Source organism: Lemur catta, chromosome 11 (assembly GCF_020740605.2).
Source record: "Lemur catta isolate mLemCat1 chromosome 11, mLemCat1.pri, whole genome shotgun sequence".
In the NCBI taxonomy this organism is placed as follows: domain Eukaryota; kingdom Metazoa; phylum Chordata; class Mammalia; order Primates; family Lemuridae; genus Lemur; species Lemur catta.
In genome coordinates, this window is record NC_059138.1 from 63,679,260 (window position 1) to 63,694,892 (window position 15,633).

Sequence of the window (15,633 nt, forward strand, 5' to 3'; positions counted from 1 at the left end):
CATAGGGTAAGTCACATCTTTCAATATACACAGTGTCTGGCTACATTTTTATCCAGAAAGCACTCACAAGTGCCCAGACATTCAAATCTCTTGGTGAACTTCATGTTAAGGGCCCCTATTTCAAAGTCAACATGGAAGCCCCCATAGCTAAAGTGGGTAAATTTCTATTTTTGTTTCTACGAATTAGTACAATTTATTTAGGGATTTATTTAGTACAACTAAAAAAATCAATAATGCAAACTGTACTCTACTTCATACTGGTCAGTGTATCAAGAGTTGCATATTTAGATTTTCTTTGGACCTCATTCAAGTATTTAAACTCTATTAATGCATATATATTTTAGTTATATTTTGGGTGAATGTATTAAGCTAATGTATTAAATAATTAGTGATGGGTTAGTTAGGCAATACTTGAAGAAATAATATAAGGCCTTAGGTTAACCAAGTATGAAGTGTAGCCAGTATTGGCAATTTGCTGTCTACAGGTGCACTGCTGAGAGTGACGTGGTTCATGCTGCTATTATGAAAGCTTTGTTCCTGCAAGACATTCTTGGGTTCAAATTGTGTCATTTTGGGAGCTAAAGGCAAACAAACCTTGGACAAAGTGGGACTGATTAAATCATTAGTGGTAGTACATGTATCACCATACAATAAGCATGTATATATGAACTATTACATTTTCAAGATACTTCTGGTTACATGGTATCCTAGTTCTTATTTTCACCTCACAAAATAGAAACTGGACTCTAAATCATTGTTTTCTGCTACAATCAGGAAAGTGTATTATATGTTTCCCTGTACCTTTTTATTTATTTTTTTAAAATTGTATGTGGACAGAGAGCACCTGCAAATTATCTGTTGTTTAAAATTGAGGTCACTATCTGGAGGAATATTCGGTCACTAACTTTGAACACAAAAATGAGAAATACATATGGACACCATCAATCATTAAGGTCTTTAAATAATGTTAACAATTAAAATGGCCTTTTCCAATACATTATTTGATAACCTTTACAACAACTTTCTGTAAACCAATTTTACATAGCAGGACACGCTGTGACATACTACCGATTACCCAATCAGAAAATATTTCCGATTTCTTCTGCAATAATATTATGTTGATTTTGTCCAAGTATGTCATTAATGTGCTCAAGGGAAAACTGAACACTCTATCCTGAGGGTATAAAATGTATAAGACTTGGTATAATTCACTCACAGTTAATTCATGACCTGGTGTTCGTTATCGGTTCAGTGTTGCCATGTCCTGAACAGTAAAACATGAAAGGAAATTTTCTGGGAAGAAATATTAATAAAATAAAATTAATAAGATGCTCTAAGAGAACTGAACTTGCTGCCTTTGGTCACATTTTGTGTGAACAGGATGACTAGAGTTGCTGCAATTATCTTATGATGACAAAAGCCAGAACAATCATAGAGAAGTCTTTTTGAAAGCTCTACATTTTTGAAATGCTGAATTAATCAATTCTGGAAACACTTGCCTCTGGATTTTCAGTTATATTCAAACCACGTTTAATTGGATATTCTGTTTCTTAGAGTAGAAGACATCCACTGGACATTCATACCATAAATACTTCAAGTAAAATGGTATCCTGCAGGCAGGTTTATATGTGGGCATGCATTTTATAAGTAACTAAAAATATTGTTTGAAAACAAGTTCAAATCACATATTTATGAATGAGAAGGATTTATATAGCTTTAACATTTGTTATTCTTGCCCACTTGGATATAATTCTCTTTTTCTACATATCATCACCTCAATTCTTCTTTCAAGCCTTCCTGTTTCTTCTGTGCAGTTGACCCTGCCCTCCATTCACAGACTGGGCACACGATCTAGGCCTGCCTTCATTGCTTGGTTCAGTGATGTGCAGATGAACCAAGCCAAAACATCAAGACCGATTTTGTTAGTTTCATTTCTGGGGTTCTTCGGGCAGTATTTAAAGGTAGGATAGCTAGTAGCCATCTTACCACCATGAAGGGTGATGCTCTGTGGGAGAACCTGCCCTGAGAAAAGCAAGCAACAAGAAAGAAACAAGGTGCTTGATGACATTATTTGCCCTCTTGGATCCAGCACTGTCAAAGGAAGAAATATTTCCAAATTTTTCAGTTATGTGAGTTAATAAATTCACTCTGGGTTGAATTTATGTCATATACAATCAAAAAGCACTGCCTAATGGTCTTGACTAGAAGTCTTGCTCAGTAATCTATTTCAAGTAGACTTCTTTCTTTTCAGTGTATAAATCATATAGTATAAATGGAAGTGCTACAGTGGAATTATACTAAGATTATTATCCTAGTCCCTAATTACTTAAAATAATTCCATAGGATTTATATGTTGAAATTACTAACAAGAACCCTAGAGTAGATACATTTTCAGCACACATTATTCATTAATTTCTGTTACTTATGGAGATTTTTAATAGACTTATGTCTATTAATAACACCCCTTGTTCTTTGAAAAAGGTAATTTATGCTTGACTGAATTTATAATTCACTGCTAATCCTGTTGGTATTCATTTTCATTTATTCTAAATTCTTGTATGTTTCTATCTTTTAATTTACTAATTTTCTCTTCAGCTGACTTAAAACTGCTTTTTACGTCATTGATTTCCTCATACCAGCTATCATATATCTGCTTCCTAAAAGCTTATTTTAATTATTTTTAAAATGACAGCTAGAGCAGCTGTTAGAAGAAAGTACTGTTTCCTCAGTGGACTCATTTTCTCATCATTTTTAGCCCATTAGGTGTCCTTCAATATTTGCCAGCTCTTTTGTGCATTCTATAAGTTATTTTTTGTACACTTTATCCAGCAGTTTTACGTGTCCTGTAAACATCACAGAATAGGTATATCTAAGCTATCATTTTGCTGTAAATAGAAACCCCTGTGTTTCTTTCAGGTATAACCATAAACATACAGAGTTAACTGTGTAATCTTCAACATTCCTGATCCACTGAGGTTATTTCATGAGGTTATTTCATATTTTCTTGGTAACAAGGTACCGACATTGCTAGTGAGTCTATTTTCTATTTCAAATACTTCCAATTTAGTTACCTTACTGTTTTGTATATACCTTCTTGAATTATTATAAATCCTTTCATGAGGAATATAATATGAATAAATCTATAAAACAAGGTACATATTAAAAATATCTCTATTTTTTTATCCTTTTTGCAGTTTACAGTGCATTTTTACCTACCTTGTGTTGTTTTGTCTTCTTTCCAAATATAGACACTATAGGCATTCTTTTGTGGCCAAAAAAAAATGATTTCTGAGATGGTGATGCCTGAATTAAATTCTGGTCTAGTGCTTTTATGTTTACATCAGAAAAATCGAATATTCTCAATGTTTTAGAAAGGACAAAATAAAGAAAGAAATCTACATTGAAAACTCTCTGAAGTTACAGGGTATTCTCTAAATGAAGATAGGTGATGTTGAAATTGATGGAAAGTATGCTTCTCCAAACACATTTAGTTCTGATGTATAAAGTGTTTTTTTTGTAATTATAATGAAATTTATTTATGGCAAATTATTTATTATTTAGATTAATAGCATACCACTTGAACATTCTATGAAGCAGCATATTGGATACAATTAATTCATTTACACTTAGTAGTCTAGAAGAATTATTTTACCTGTTTAAATGTGAGACGTTGCCAAATGAAAGTAGATAATTACGGAGAAGGATAGAGCACAGCCATAATATGGGGAGCTTATTTTCATTTTCAAACGAAGTGACAGATAATGTTCTCACATCTGTTTAAAATGGACATCACTTACAGCTGTATTTGCAAAGGTCTCTTCATAAAATGCTAGCATCAGAGCAAACTGTACAACCGTGTACATTTTTAATAGTTGAGATGCAGATGATGAGAAGGGAACTTCTTTCCCGGTGACCTAGGTAGACAAGAAAGAAGTATTTGTTTTATATTGTACTAGGGCTTATTTCTCTTTCTGAAGTTCACACCAAGTAAAGAGATAATGTAAAAGGAAAGTATTTGCTATTTTCTTTTTCAAAAAGACTCTAACATCAAATTTTGGATAGAAACATATCTGTAAGTTAGAAGATTTTCTTCTCATTTCAGAGATATTACAGTTGTGATTTAGTCTGCCTTAAAGTGCAATGTAAGGATTGACTCTGCAATATGTGCAAATGATACGGATAGCCAAAAATGAAGAGACTGGATCTTCTCCCACCGAAAATATGTCCACAATCATGTACGACAGCAAAGTAAAAGAAAAAATTGGGCAGTATAGGTAATTAGGCTTCAAAGGGAAATATTATTTTATTGGAAAAAAGCTTTTCTGAACTACTTAGTTTCTTAGAAATGCTACACTTGTATTTTTATAACATAGACTCCAGCACCCATGTAACTTTAAAATACTGTATTCACTTTGATTATCTATTGAAAAAAATTAAAATAATAAAAGTTAATGAGGATTTTTAGAGCTGAAATATGCCAATTATTTTCATCTATATCAAGTTAATGGACTATTACCATGACTAATTCTGAACATAAACAAAAGTATCTGGGAAATTTATTCACAACTGCTTTAGAAACAGATGAGAAAACACTTATTTAGAACAAGATTTGTTCAAAATAATAATATTCAAATAAAACACATAATTTTATTTACTTGAAATATCACAGGCTAACTTTTATATTCATAGTATAATCTCTGAAATTGACAGTAGGATTTCTTATTGTTTTTGTATTACTATTTTTGACATGTATTTGATAAGGAATCATAACATATATCCTGAATCAGTGAAAAGAAATTCCTTTTTCTTATCTAGACAAGGAATTCCAGATTGAAATTGAATTTTTTTCATCTGGGTTACAGTGCTTTAAACAGCTACATTTCATGATTTTTGCTTTTCATTGTGATTTCTGTATTAATGCTTTTACTCTACTATAGAATGAATAATACACTTATGGTCTGACCCCAACATCACATTACCTTGATGTGATTTTTAGACCTTCTGTTCTGGAGACCTCAGTTTTCCATGAGTGAAATTAAGGTTAGACCAAATCATTCCTAAGGCTCCCTCCGTCTCTGGTGCTCTAGGACTCTGTGTCTGAGCCACATGTATTTATGAAGTTATGCTCTGCTCAAAGGCTGTCAATTTGAGTGGATCTGAAAACCAGCCTCTGTTGCTATACTTCGCAAACTGTGCTCCCTAATAAGAAGCAGAGTGCACTTGGGAAAAGATTTCCTTCTAATTGGCATCTAGGTGGTGGCCACTCATTAAGTTATATGCCACAGGGCTGCATCTGACTAAGGAAATACCTTTTTACAGATTTGCATGAAGACAGCCTATATATTAATACAAGCTGGCTGCTGACCTGACACTATGAGACTAATGTTCAACATCTCCAACTGCATGAACTCCATTTACCTGTGGGATTTCTTCACTCAGTCCAAGTCTTGGTTTACCTGGACCCCATCCTGGTCCTTTAAATATAACAGAAAACTTATGAAAGCATCCAGGTGTTGCCCAGAATGTAGTCCATATGTAAAATAAATGGTGGAACTAGAAAAAATAAAAGTAAAGCTTATTTAAAACATGACAAATATAACACAAAAGATTAAATACAAAAAAATCATGTATTCTATTGTTTAATATAATTTACATATTTTCTTTAATATAAATTATGTATGATTAGATTAATGGAGATTAATATGTGCTTGCATTCCTATTATAATTCATTTTACACATTCTGCTTACCTTTAACTGTGTTCTTATTAATATTTCTAATGTTCAACAAAATCATAATTTTAAAACTAAAAAACAGTGCAATTGTTTAGAAAATCAGCAGAAAAAACAAAGTTATTGAGGCTTTGTTTCCAATGGAATTAACTAGCAGCCTATATACTCAATAACCTTCTCTAACACTTTTTGGTTGAACATCGAAACACATAAAGGTTGCACATCTGTTTAAATATTTCAAACATGAAAATTTTACTGTATTGTGTTATAGACAAACATCATATTTATAAAAAATGGTCAAAGACGTTTCTAATAGTAAACTTCTGAGTATTAAATAGTCCATATTCTGTAATTAGAAACAGAAAAGTTTGCTGAATGTGGCAAAAGTTTGCCTTGAATCTCATAGCAGGAATTCACATTCTTTAAATAACATACGTTTGACATGTATAGAAGTTAAAAGTATGAACACATGATAAGTGCTCAAAAATATTAGCATAATTAGCTGTAGATGTCATATCTGTGATGATAAAGTACCAAAGGATTTAAAATACTCTTAGGGGTTGGGCATCAGCTATAGACTCAAAGAGTGAGCTATAAGTGTAGAAATGAATTACTGGAGAAAAGTTTTGACTTTATCAGAATTTGTGCTCTTGCTGGTATATTCATTGCCTTTTGAAGAATTTCAACCGGTAGGATTATAAAAATGAATGCCAAAATTGTCTGAAATATTACAACGAGGAATCTGAGGCAATTAAGGAGCAATGTAGAACTTAATGGAACAGATTTTGAGGTACAGGAACATGTTAGATGGAAACTTAGCCTGGGGCTTTGCAATGATAATAATAATACATAAAATTAATGTGTTTAGGAGTTACAACACATTAATATATTTATCTATTTTGTAATTTTGAAAAGTGACTGAAATTTTATTTCTATCATTCTGGACACCAACCATGAGAAAGAAATACCTGGTAATGTTTTAAAATAAGAAGAAGCTTTTTCTTATGTATTTGCTTTCTAATGCCCTGAAACTCTGGGACCCCCAAAGGAAAGCAAAGTCAACGATCATCGGCAGAATTTAAACTGCTCAGGTTGAACATGGAAACATATAAAGATTGCACATCTGTTTAAATATTTAAAACATAATCTTCTATTTACTGTACTGTGTTATAAACAAACATATCATACTAATAATATGCTTAATAACAAGGAAAAAAAACAAGCAAATAAAAAACAAAAGCCCTCTGTCTATTGGAAGCCATCCTCTGATCCCTCTGAGGGATAGGTGAGAAATTTGTGTATTTGAAGGAATACAAGTGAAAGTAACTATGTTTTTTAGGTTCAGCCACTCCTAGTTATCACAACTTACTGACCTGAGATTTCTGATAATATAAGTGAATATGTAGAAGACTAGACCTTAGACCCACCTGTGACAATTACTACACTAAAGGAAATGTTTACATGAGGGTAAACACCTAACAGAGATTCAGCAGTAGCTCATAAATACCTGTGAGTATCTGACTATTGTGCTTCTCTTAATCCTAATCATCCAACTATTTGCACAGCTCTCATGATACTCAATATTCACTCTCTTAATCTGTTTCAAATATGAAGCCCTTTGTCCTGAGCAAGAGTGTAGCCTCCCAAAGCCTTGCTACTGAAAGAATCATCTGTCAACCAGCAGCCTTGGCATCACCTAGGAGTTTGTTAGAAATACAAAGTCTTGAAGCTTTCAATGAACTATTTCTAAATTGGTTTTTAATTCTGTAAAGCTTATTATTAAGAAAATATCCAAAAATAATTGTCTACATTTTTCTGAGCGACATATTCTTAGTAAGCATAACCAAGATAGAGACAGAGAGAGAAATGCCGTGTAGTTGAGAAGAAAGAAGAAAGATAATCAACTTCTCTTTTAGTTTATGAAAAGAAAAAGATGCCTTTCACTTAACAAGTGCTGGCAATTTGCGATGGCCTTTTGTGTAGAGGCAGCACATCACAAAGTTTAAACTAAGCTAGGTGAGGCTTGGCCTTAGCCTGCAACCCACCTTGGTTAAGTTTGCAGTTGGAAAGCAGTGTGAACTGGGATGAATTATTGAAATCCTGAAAACCTCAGTTTCCTCCACCAGAAGATGAGAACAAAAAGAGTCACTACCTCATAAGGTTTCAGCGATGGTTACATTAAATATTTTGTGCTGGGCTATTAGCAGTGCCATGCACATAGTACAAGCTCAACACATGTCAATTAATTTATTTCGACCTCCTGTGAAAACCTGAATCAGGTTTGAAAAGCAGACCCAATATGAACCTTTAATTTCATCACCTACTGTAACCAGTCTCTTGCACAGAGCTGTCATTGACTGACCTCTTTAGCTTTGCAAGCATTTTTATCTTTTTCTCATTTACAAGTCCCTAACCCCAGGAGTATTTATGGTGGTCTGATGCTGACAGATTGGAGCTTCACAGACATTCCTCATTTCTCTAGTGCCAACCATTGAGGCCAGTGAACAACCAATACCACATGTCTTACAGAAAACTGGTCCAGTCCAACAAGTCTTAGCAGGTGAGGTAATGTGCAGACCTAACCAATCTCTAATAGCTCCTGACACTTAGGTCCAAGAAGAGTGGGGCAAAGGCCTTGTGTTGAATTTGTAACCAGAGTCCTGCAGGCTTGAAGCAAATATTTTTCTTACTGTGGGATCAGCCTTAATTATATATGTTACTATTTTGCCTTCTGAATACATGAATAGATTTCAGGTCTATTCTGAGAAAGAATATATTTGCTAAAGAGTCACTTTTTTCCTTCATTCTACATAGCAGACATTTTGAAAATTCATATAATGAGTTGTTTTTAATTGTATTTTGCCTGATTTGATTCAAACTTTTGCTTGAGTACAAGAGTTATTTCTAAATTCTTTTACAGTTAAGATGTTTAATTTTCCCCCGAGGTAGCATGGTTTACTTTCACCTTTCAACAGCTGATTTTTCTCTTAACTATGAGAGTTATCAAATGATATAAATTCAGAAAGAATAAAACCAATCACATTACCTGCACCTTGATTGGTTCAAATGTATTAATGGGATGTGTTAGACCATATACAACTTTTTCATTCTCTGCTTCAAATGTCCCTGGAAGATAAATATTAAAGATATGATCTTTGGCTTTCTGTGAATGAAAGAGTTAATTTACTTTTTTAAAATTTTCATACTGTTTACTTACCAAAAATTCTATCCCAAATAATAAGAACGCCAGCATAATTTTTGTCTATGCAATAACGATTTCTGCCTATGAGACAAAATATCAAAAAATAGTTTTTCAAAAAATAAAAATAAAGAGCAAGTTTTCCTTCAAACTATATGTATGCTTTTTCTCACAGTTCTTCATAGAAATTTGGCAGGAAAGTGAAGTGCTATTTATTAGGGTCTCCTTAAACACCAACAGTTTTCAATACCAAGGACTCTCTGTCCTGTAGATAGGAACAACCCTCAGCACTGGGTCAAGGAGTAGCATTCAACAGACTCCTTCCAAACATAAAATGTATAGCTCCTCGGCTGATTAACTCATTTTTCCAATCCAACTGAGCTGCCATCTAGGTAGAGAGGAAAATCCAAAAGCCAGATAGAAAAATCCCTCCCCCCAATCCATGCTTTGGAGATGAGGCTTATATAAGAGGAAATACAAAAGAAACTATATCTATTTGTACCATGTATGCTGGTTATATTGGGTTATTGTGATGAAATGAAGTAAGGAAACATAATATTAAATAATATGATTTTTAAAGATATGAAGATGGAAAGAAAGAAGAAATAGAACTTTCTTACCATGATGAACCCTGTGATGGCTAGGAGTATTAAGAATCAGTTCCAAAAAACCAAGGTTAGTGATGACCTGTTTCAAACAAAAGGAATATTTATACACATAGTTATCGTTAAATGCACATATAATATATAAATACTCACATTAGAAATACACATGATTTAAGAGATATAGCAAGTTTCAGGGTTGGCATCAGAGAGTGGGAAGAAGTTTGTCTACTACCTGTAACTCATATAAAGCCAATAATAATCTGATAACTCTATTCTGAGAGGCAGTACAGTAGCATTCTTAAGAGCTAGACTGCCTTGGTTCAGTTCCCAGATACTCCATTTATTACTATGTCATATTGGGGAAATGATTTAAGCTTTTTACAATTCAGTTTCCTCATCTTTAAAATGGAAATAATAACAGTATCTACATAATAATGTTCTGAGGATTAGGAATGTTACCATATTTATGATAACATGCATACCCCTACCTCCAAGGGACACTTCTCTCAGGTTTCATGCTGTTTTATGTTTTTGCCTTTCAACTATAGCTTTGATTATTTATGTTAGCAGAGCATAACTATAGGAGGGAAAACATTGTGTTATGGAAGTTTTCTGGCATTGGTTTCACCCTGTAATCAGCCATGTAGCAACAACTTACTATTGCAGCAGTTATCGACTGTAGTAGGAGAGCCTGCTTATTCAAATAGAATCCTACATGACCTCTGACCTGTAGATGCACCATCTACCATTCCATCTTAAAGGCACAATTCAAAGTCAAATATGTAAAGGGGCCCTTTTTTGCCATTAACGTTACTTTGAAATCTGGTCCCTAACTTTTTTTTAATTGTCTCTCTCAACATTTCTCAGTAAGAATCCCCTATTCCAGAGTCTGCAAATTCTAAGGACAATAGAAACCAGGTAGGTGTCATAAAAAAGCATAGCAGCCCATGTGTAAGACATTTATTATGTTGTATGAATAATATCGGGTAATTTGGAAAAATTTTTACCCTCAAATATATTATTCATTCTTCCATCTACCATGGCCAATAATAGGAAGTTTTACTTTCTTTTAATCACAAGCTAAACAGATTTGTTAGAGCCTACCAATGACAAAATCAATACATTGTTATAACATTTTAAGAAATAACTCACTTTTACAGTTAACTTCTTTTTAAAGGGTATATGTGGAATCAAGGAATGAGTTAAATGATATTTAATGGAAAAAATACCCATCGACAATTGTGAATTTGGTAACAAATTGGTGCTATGGGAGGGGAAAAAAACATAAAGAGATGAGACTGCTTAATACTCTTTTTATTGGGAGTTAAAACGGTTTTGTCATTGTATAAGAAAATGTGATTGTTTTTTAGAATAGCATTACTGAAGTATACATGACAGGAGAACTAGGTTTTGCTACAAAATACTTTAGCAATGAAAAAAAAGGACAGCTAATGCAAGTGAATCAAAATCCTGATTTTTTAATCAAAATGATGAAAATATGTAAATTCATTGTTATTCCCTCTACTTCTCTGAATATTTGAATATTTTAATATAAAAATTAAATAAAATAAATTGCTAGTAGTATATAGTAATGCTTACTAGGCCAGTTGAAAATATTTATAGATCTCCAAAGTCCCAAACATACTTCTAAATCAAAAATCTTTATCTAGCAGGTTTTAGTTATGTTTTGGCTATCTCTGATATTAAAACACTCAGTTTATACCTGCCCTGTAAATACAAACAGCTGAGGTGGCCACACCATCCTCAGCTTGTGGCATACAATACCCTCTTGAAATGAAAGCTGCAGCAAAGTTGCCACATAGCAAGGCTGCATCCCTCCATAGGACGGGTGCCATGGTCATCTCCCTATTAGACACACGGTTTACACACCTGAAAGAGACAGTCCTTGCCTCCTTCCCTGCTGCCCAGCTTCTAAGGGGTTCTTAGTTTCTATTAAGTGATGGACAGAAACATCTGAGTGCAAAAGAATGTGTGATATTATGTGCTGTATGTTAATTTAGGTTTCCCTCCCTCCATCACTTTCTCTCTCTCTTTCTCTTTCTCTTTCTCCTAACCTGTGGTCCTATCCACCATTTTTAAAGTTATTTCTATGAAAAATGTATTCTGAACTCCAAACAGCAGAACTTTCAATTAATTCATGGAACAGAGCTCATCTGTACAACAAAAACTATCTTTATTTTTCATTTTAGGAGTTCAAAATACCGTGAATATATAGCTCTTATTTCAAACTACATTCCTATGAAATGAGGCACCAAAGGTGTTATCGCACAAATATAGTATTAATGAACAAGAATTGGGAAGGAATTATCTAGAAATAATCCTGTATTTTATTGGACTATGTTTCTTTATAATTGGTGGGATTTTTTTTTTTTAAGAGGAAGAATGGTGAAGAACAGAGAACAACAGAGTAGGGTTTCCCAGCAGTCAGAATATTGAAATCCAGTGCATTGGTTGGGCTTTGTATCTCTGGCAGAGAACCAGATGGGAATGGAGAAAATCATTTTATCCTTGTTTGTCTCTTTGGTGCCTAACATGTGTTACAAAAACAAATAACAAAAGGGAGTAGAGGAGACTACACTGACTGGCTTCTGCTACCCACATGCATTTCTGATCCTTGGTCCTGGCTTGTGTGCAGCCAGATTTAAAGCCACACAAATGGTGAGTGCATTCAGATGACTGGAACCTTGGCTGAGTGCATTATTTTTTTAATGTCAAACTCTTTTCCTCAGAGAAAATCTTTTGCTCCTGCAGGCTCAAGCATGGTGATATCAATATTGAAAGTTCCTTTTGTTGTGGGGGAGGGAGGAGGGTTAAAAGCCAAGTACAACACAGTCAACCACAGATAAATTTCCTGGTGGTGTGTCTGAGTACGTTGGAGCTGGAGAAGACCACCTCCGAGTGGGAGATGATTCACCGTTCCCCCAGCCCAGTCAGAATCTCTCATGGAGAAAACCCTTTTGATTCAAAGTCATGGAGAATTCATTAATATTTAGTAAGGGTTGAGCGTAACGACTTAATTATCGCCCACTTTTGCAAATGCAGCCATTTAGCAATTCAACCACATCTAGCTTTGAATCACTTCCTGAAAATATGTTACTCTGGGAATAATTGCAGCTATTCCCATTTTTAGAAGTTATTTACTTGTATTAATTTTTTAGATTTAAATGAGTTCATTTAAATTATGGAATTTTAGAACATATGGAGGGCTTTAATATAAAATAGTCCAATACTCTATTATAAAAAAAAAACAACATAAAACCGAGAGATTAAATTACCATCCAAATTTAAACAGCTTGGAATAAGCCCTAAAGCCTTTCAGTTTCAGCTCAGGAATTTTTCTATTTTTCTATCATATTGCTGTTAAGACATACTGAAATTCCTATGAAATAAAAGTAATTTAAACTTTTAGAACTTTAATAGAAAATGATAATGAAGTCTTTTTCACTACTTATCAGTTAAAATGATTCTAGGTTTTATTAGGAGCCCAGGGATTTTGGCTTCTAAACTGCTCCTCTTGGTATTGTGTGCACTTCTGATGTTTCTTAGGTCTCTAAAGCAACACTCTTAAGTCTTGGATCCTGCAATTTTTGTTAGGGTTTTATAATCTGAGGAGCATAGATGTCTAGAAAGGCCATAGTTTCCAGAAGGTCAGGTAAGCCCTAAGTTTTAGACCAAATTTTATGAATATATCCCTATGTTATTTTTCTGGAGAGAAATTTTACCATTTCATCATATACTCAGATGGAAACATAAAGTACCCAAAGGTTAAGAACCAAAGTCTTAAACACATATGATTTTAGATTATTTCCTTTGCCTTTCTTATTTATATTGTTTTAGTTTCCATAACATTAAAACTTGAAGACATTCTATAAAAAAGACATCTGCACTCGAATGTTTATAGCAGCACAATTCACAATTGCAAAGATGTAGAAACAACCCAAGAGCCCATCCATACATGAGTGGATTAATAAAATGTGCTATATGTGTACCATGTAGTTCTACTCAGCCACAAAAACAATGGTGATCTAGCACCTCTTGTATTATCCCGGATACAGCTGGAGTACATTCTATTAGGTGAAGTAGCACAAGAATGGAAAAACAAGCACCATATGTGCTCACCATCCAATTGGTATTAACTGACTACTGACCAACACTTAAGTGCACATATAGTAGCAACATTCACCGGGTGTTGGGCAGGTGGGAGGGGATGGAGGAGATGGGTATATTCACACCTAATGGGTATGGTGTGTACCGTCTGGGGGATGGACATGCTTGAAGCTCTGACTTGGATGGGGCAAAGGCAATACATGTAACCTAAACATTTGTACCTACGTAATATGGTGAAATAAAAAAAAAAAAAACTTGAGTGCTAATTTCTCCTCTAAACTGCACAAATAAAAACTTAAGCATTTTTTCTGCCCATTTCTTAAAATTGTTAAATTTCCCAGAGATCATTTCTTAGGCTATTTTCATTTGTATAGTAACAAGTTATTAATATACAAATAATAAAAATAACAATTTTGAAATGGTCCATGAATTCCACTGATTAACTTTAATCCAAGAGAAGTGCTCTGGATAATTTGCTGGAATTATCACAAACTCCTCATTTCTCCCTCCACAATCTCTGATGGATGTGCGGAAGAAGAATTAAATACAAAAGCAAGAGAACAGGAACCATAAGACTCTGTCATCATCTCGTCATGTCATTTCCCCCCATCAAAAATAAAATGAAGTCAAATAAAATGCTCCTCCGAATGAACTAAATAATACACAAAATTTTTGGAACTCAAAGCTGTTTGTACTCTTTCTCCAGTGTGATTTCCAATGTTTTCTTTCTTCTGTCTCTGAGACCTTAATCTTCCATCTTGGCTTATTAGAATCCTGCCTTTCCTTCAGTACATACCTAAATATCACAGTCTCTAAGCACTCTTCTTTATTTTTCCAATGGAAGTTTTCTTTTGCTTTCTCTGAATGCATATTGAGATATCATTAATCTCATGTCTTCCTGTTTTGGGTCTTAGTTGTTTGTGTTCATTCCCCATACTATATTGCAAGTTTCACTAGGGTAGAAACAGTGCCCTACCCTTTTTTATGTTTCTCATGGCACACACAACATTGCTTACACATGGTGATTGCTCAACAAGATTATATTATTAATAAATAGAAAAATACACCTTACTACTCTCACACTCTTGCGCCTTTATAGCAGTAGTCCTCAAATTACCCCCCTCTAGGCAATTTTGGAAATAATTTTAGTTGTCACAACTAGGGGAAGTGCTACTGGCATCTAGTGAGTAGTGGGTTTAGTGCTGCTAAATATCCTATAATACACAGGACAAGCCCCCACAATAACAGTGATCTGGTCCAAAATTTTCAGTAGTGTCAAAGTTGAGGAATTCTGCTTTATGGGTATGGGTGGCTTTCTATGCTCTGATCCTTTGCAGTTCAGGACTCTGCATAATTTCTGATTTCTAATCTGGGAGCTGGGGGGAGTGGTGCTTTAGGGAATGAGCCTGGTGGTCATTCTCAAAGCCAGAGGCAAAACATGAATCTGGAGGCCTTGCAGTTTAAAGCCAGGAATGTAAGTGCAAGCAAGATCTTTGATTAAGTGAGTTGGGCAAATTAAGATAAATAGCTAAAATGAATGAATTTAAAAAACCCAGAAAATCACAGAGCAAGGAATTATGAGATTAGATGATGAGATATTTGAATTCTGGTGATCACTGGCAGGTGAATATCATAAATTATTTTTATATTCTCTAAGTACACTTTCATGAGGGCTTCAGTTTCAATGAAAGGAGACAGAGAGAAAAAAGACAATTTCTACATCACCAAGTGATTTTGAATTTCTTTTGAGAGTTCTTATGACCTCTCTTACCCTGCACTCATACTGTGAGTTGAATGAGATAGAGACCTAAAAGATTATGAAGCTGCCATTGTGTCTGGGCGACCAGTCTAGACTGCTTTTGCTATGGAAATTGATAAACTAGATGCATGTGGCAAATTGATTAATTAAATGTCTACTAAAAACTGATTACAATTTTTTCCATGATATAGTTCTTAGGAGTTTTCTGACTA

General features: G+C 34.1%; 1 protein-coding gene across 3 annotated transcripts in view; it reads right to left on the reverse strand.

Moving 5' to 3' along the window:
- The window catches only part of AGMO (alkylglycerol monooxygenase), a 299,655-nt gene that overhangs the window by 142,002 nt on the left and 142,020 nt on the right, over positions 1 to 15,633 (reverse strand). For all 3 annotated transcript variants that reach the window (XM_045564799.1, XM_045564800.1, XM_045564798.1), the window contains exons 6-10: positions 9,550 to 9,616; positions 8,948 to 9,013; positions 8,777 to 8,856; positions 5,419 to 5,553; positions 3,798 to 3,914 (exon numbers count right to left, since the gene is read on the reverse strand). In XM_045564799.1, the coding sequence (XP_045420755.1) occupies positions 3,798 to 3,914; positions 5,419 to 5,553; positions 8,777 to 8,856; positions 8,948 to 9,013; positions 9,550 to 9,616 (465 nt within the window). The remainder of the gene's footprint in view (positions 1 to 3,797; positions 3,915 to 5,418; positions 5,554 to 8,776; positions 8,857 to 8,947; positions 9,014 to 9,549; positions 9,617 to 15,633) is intronic.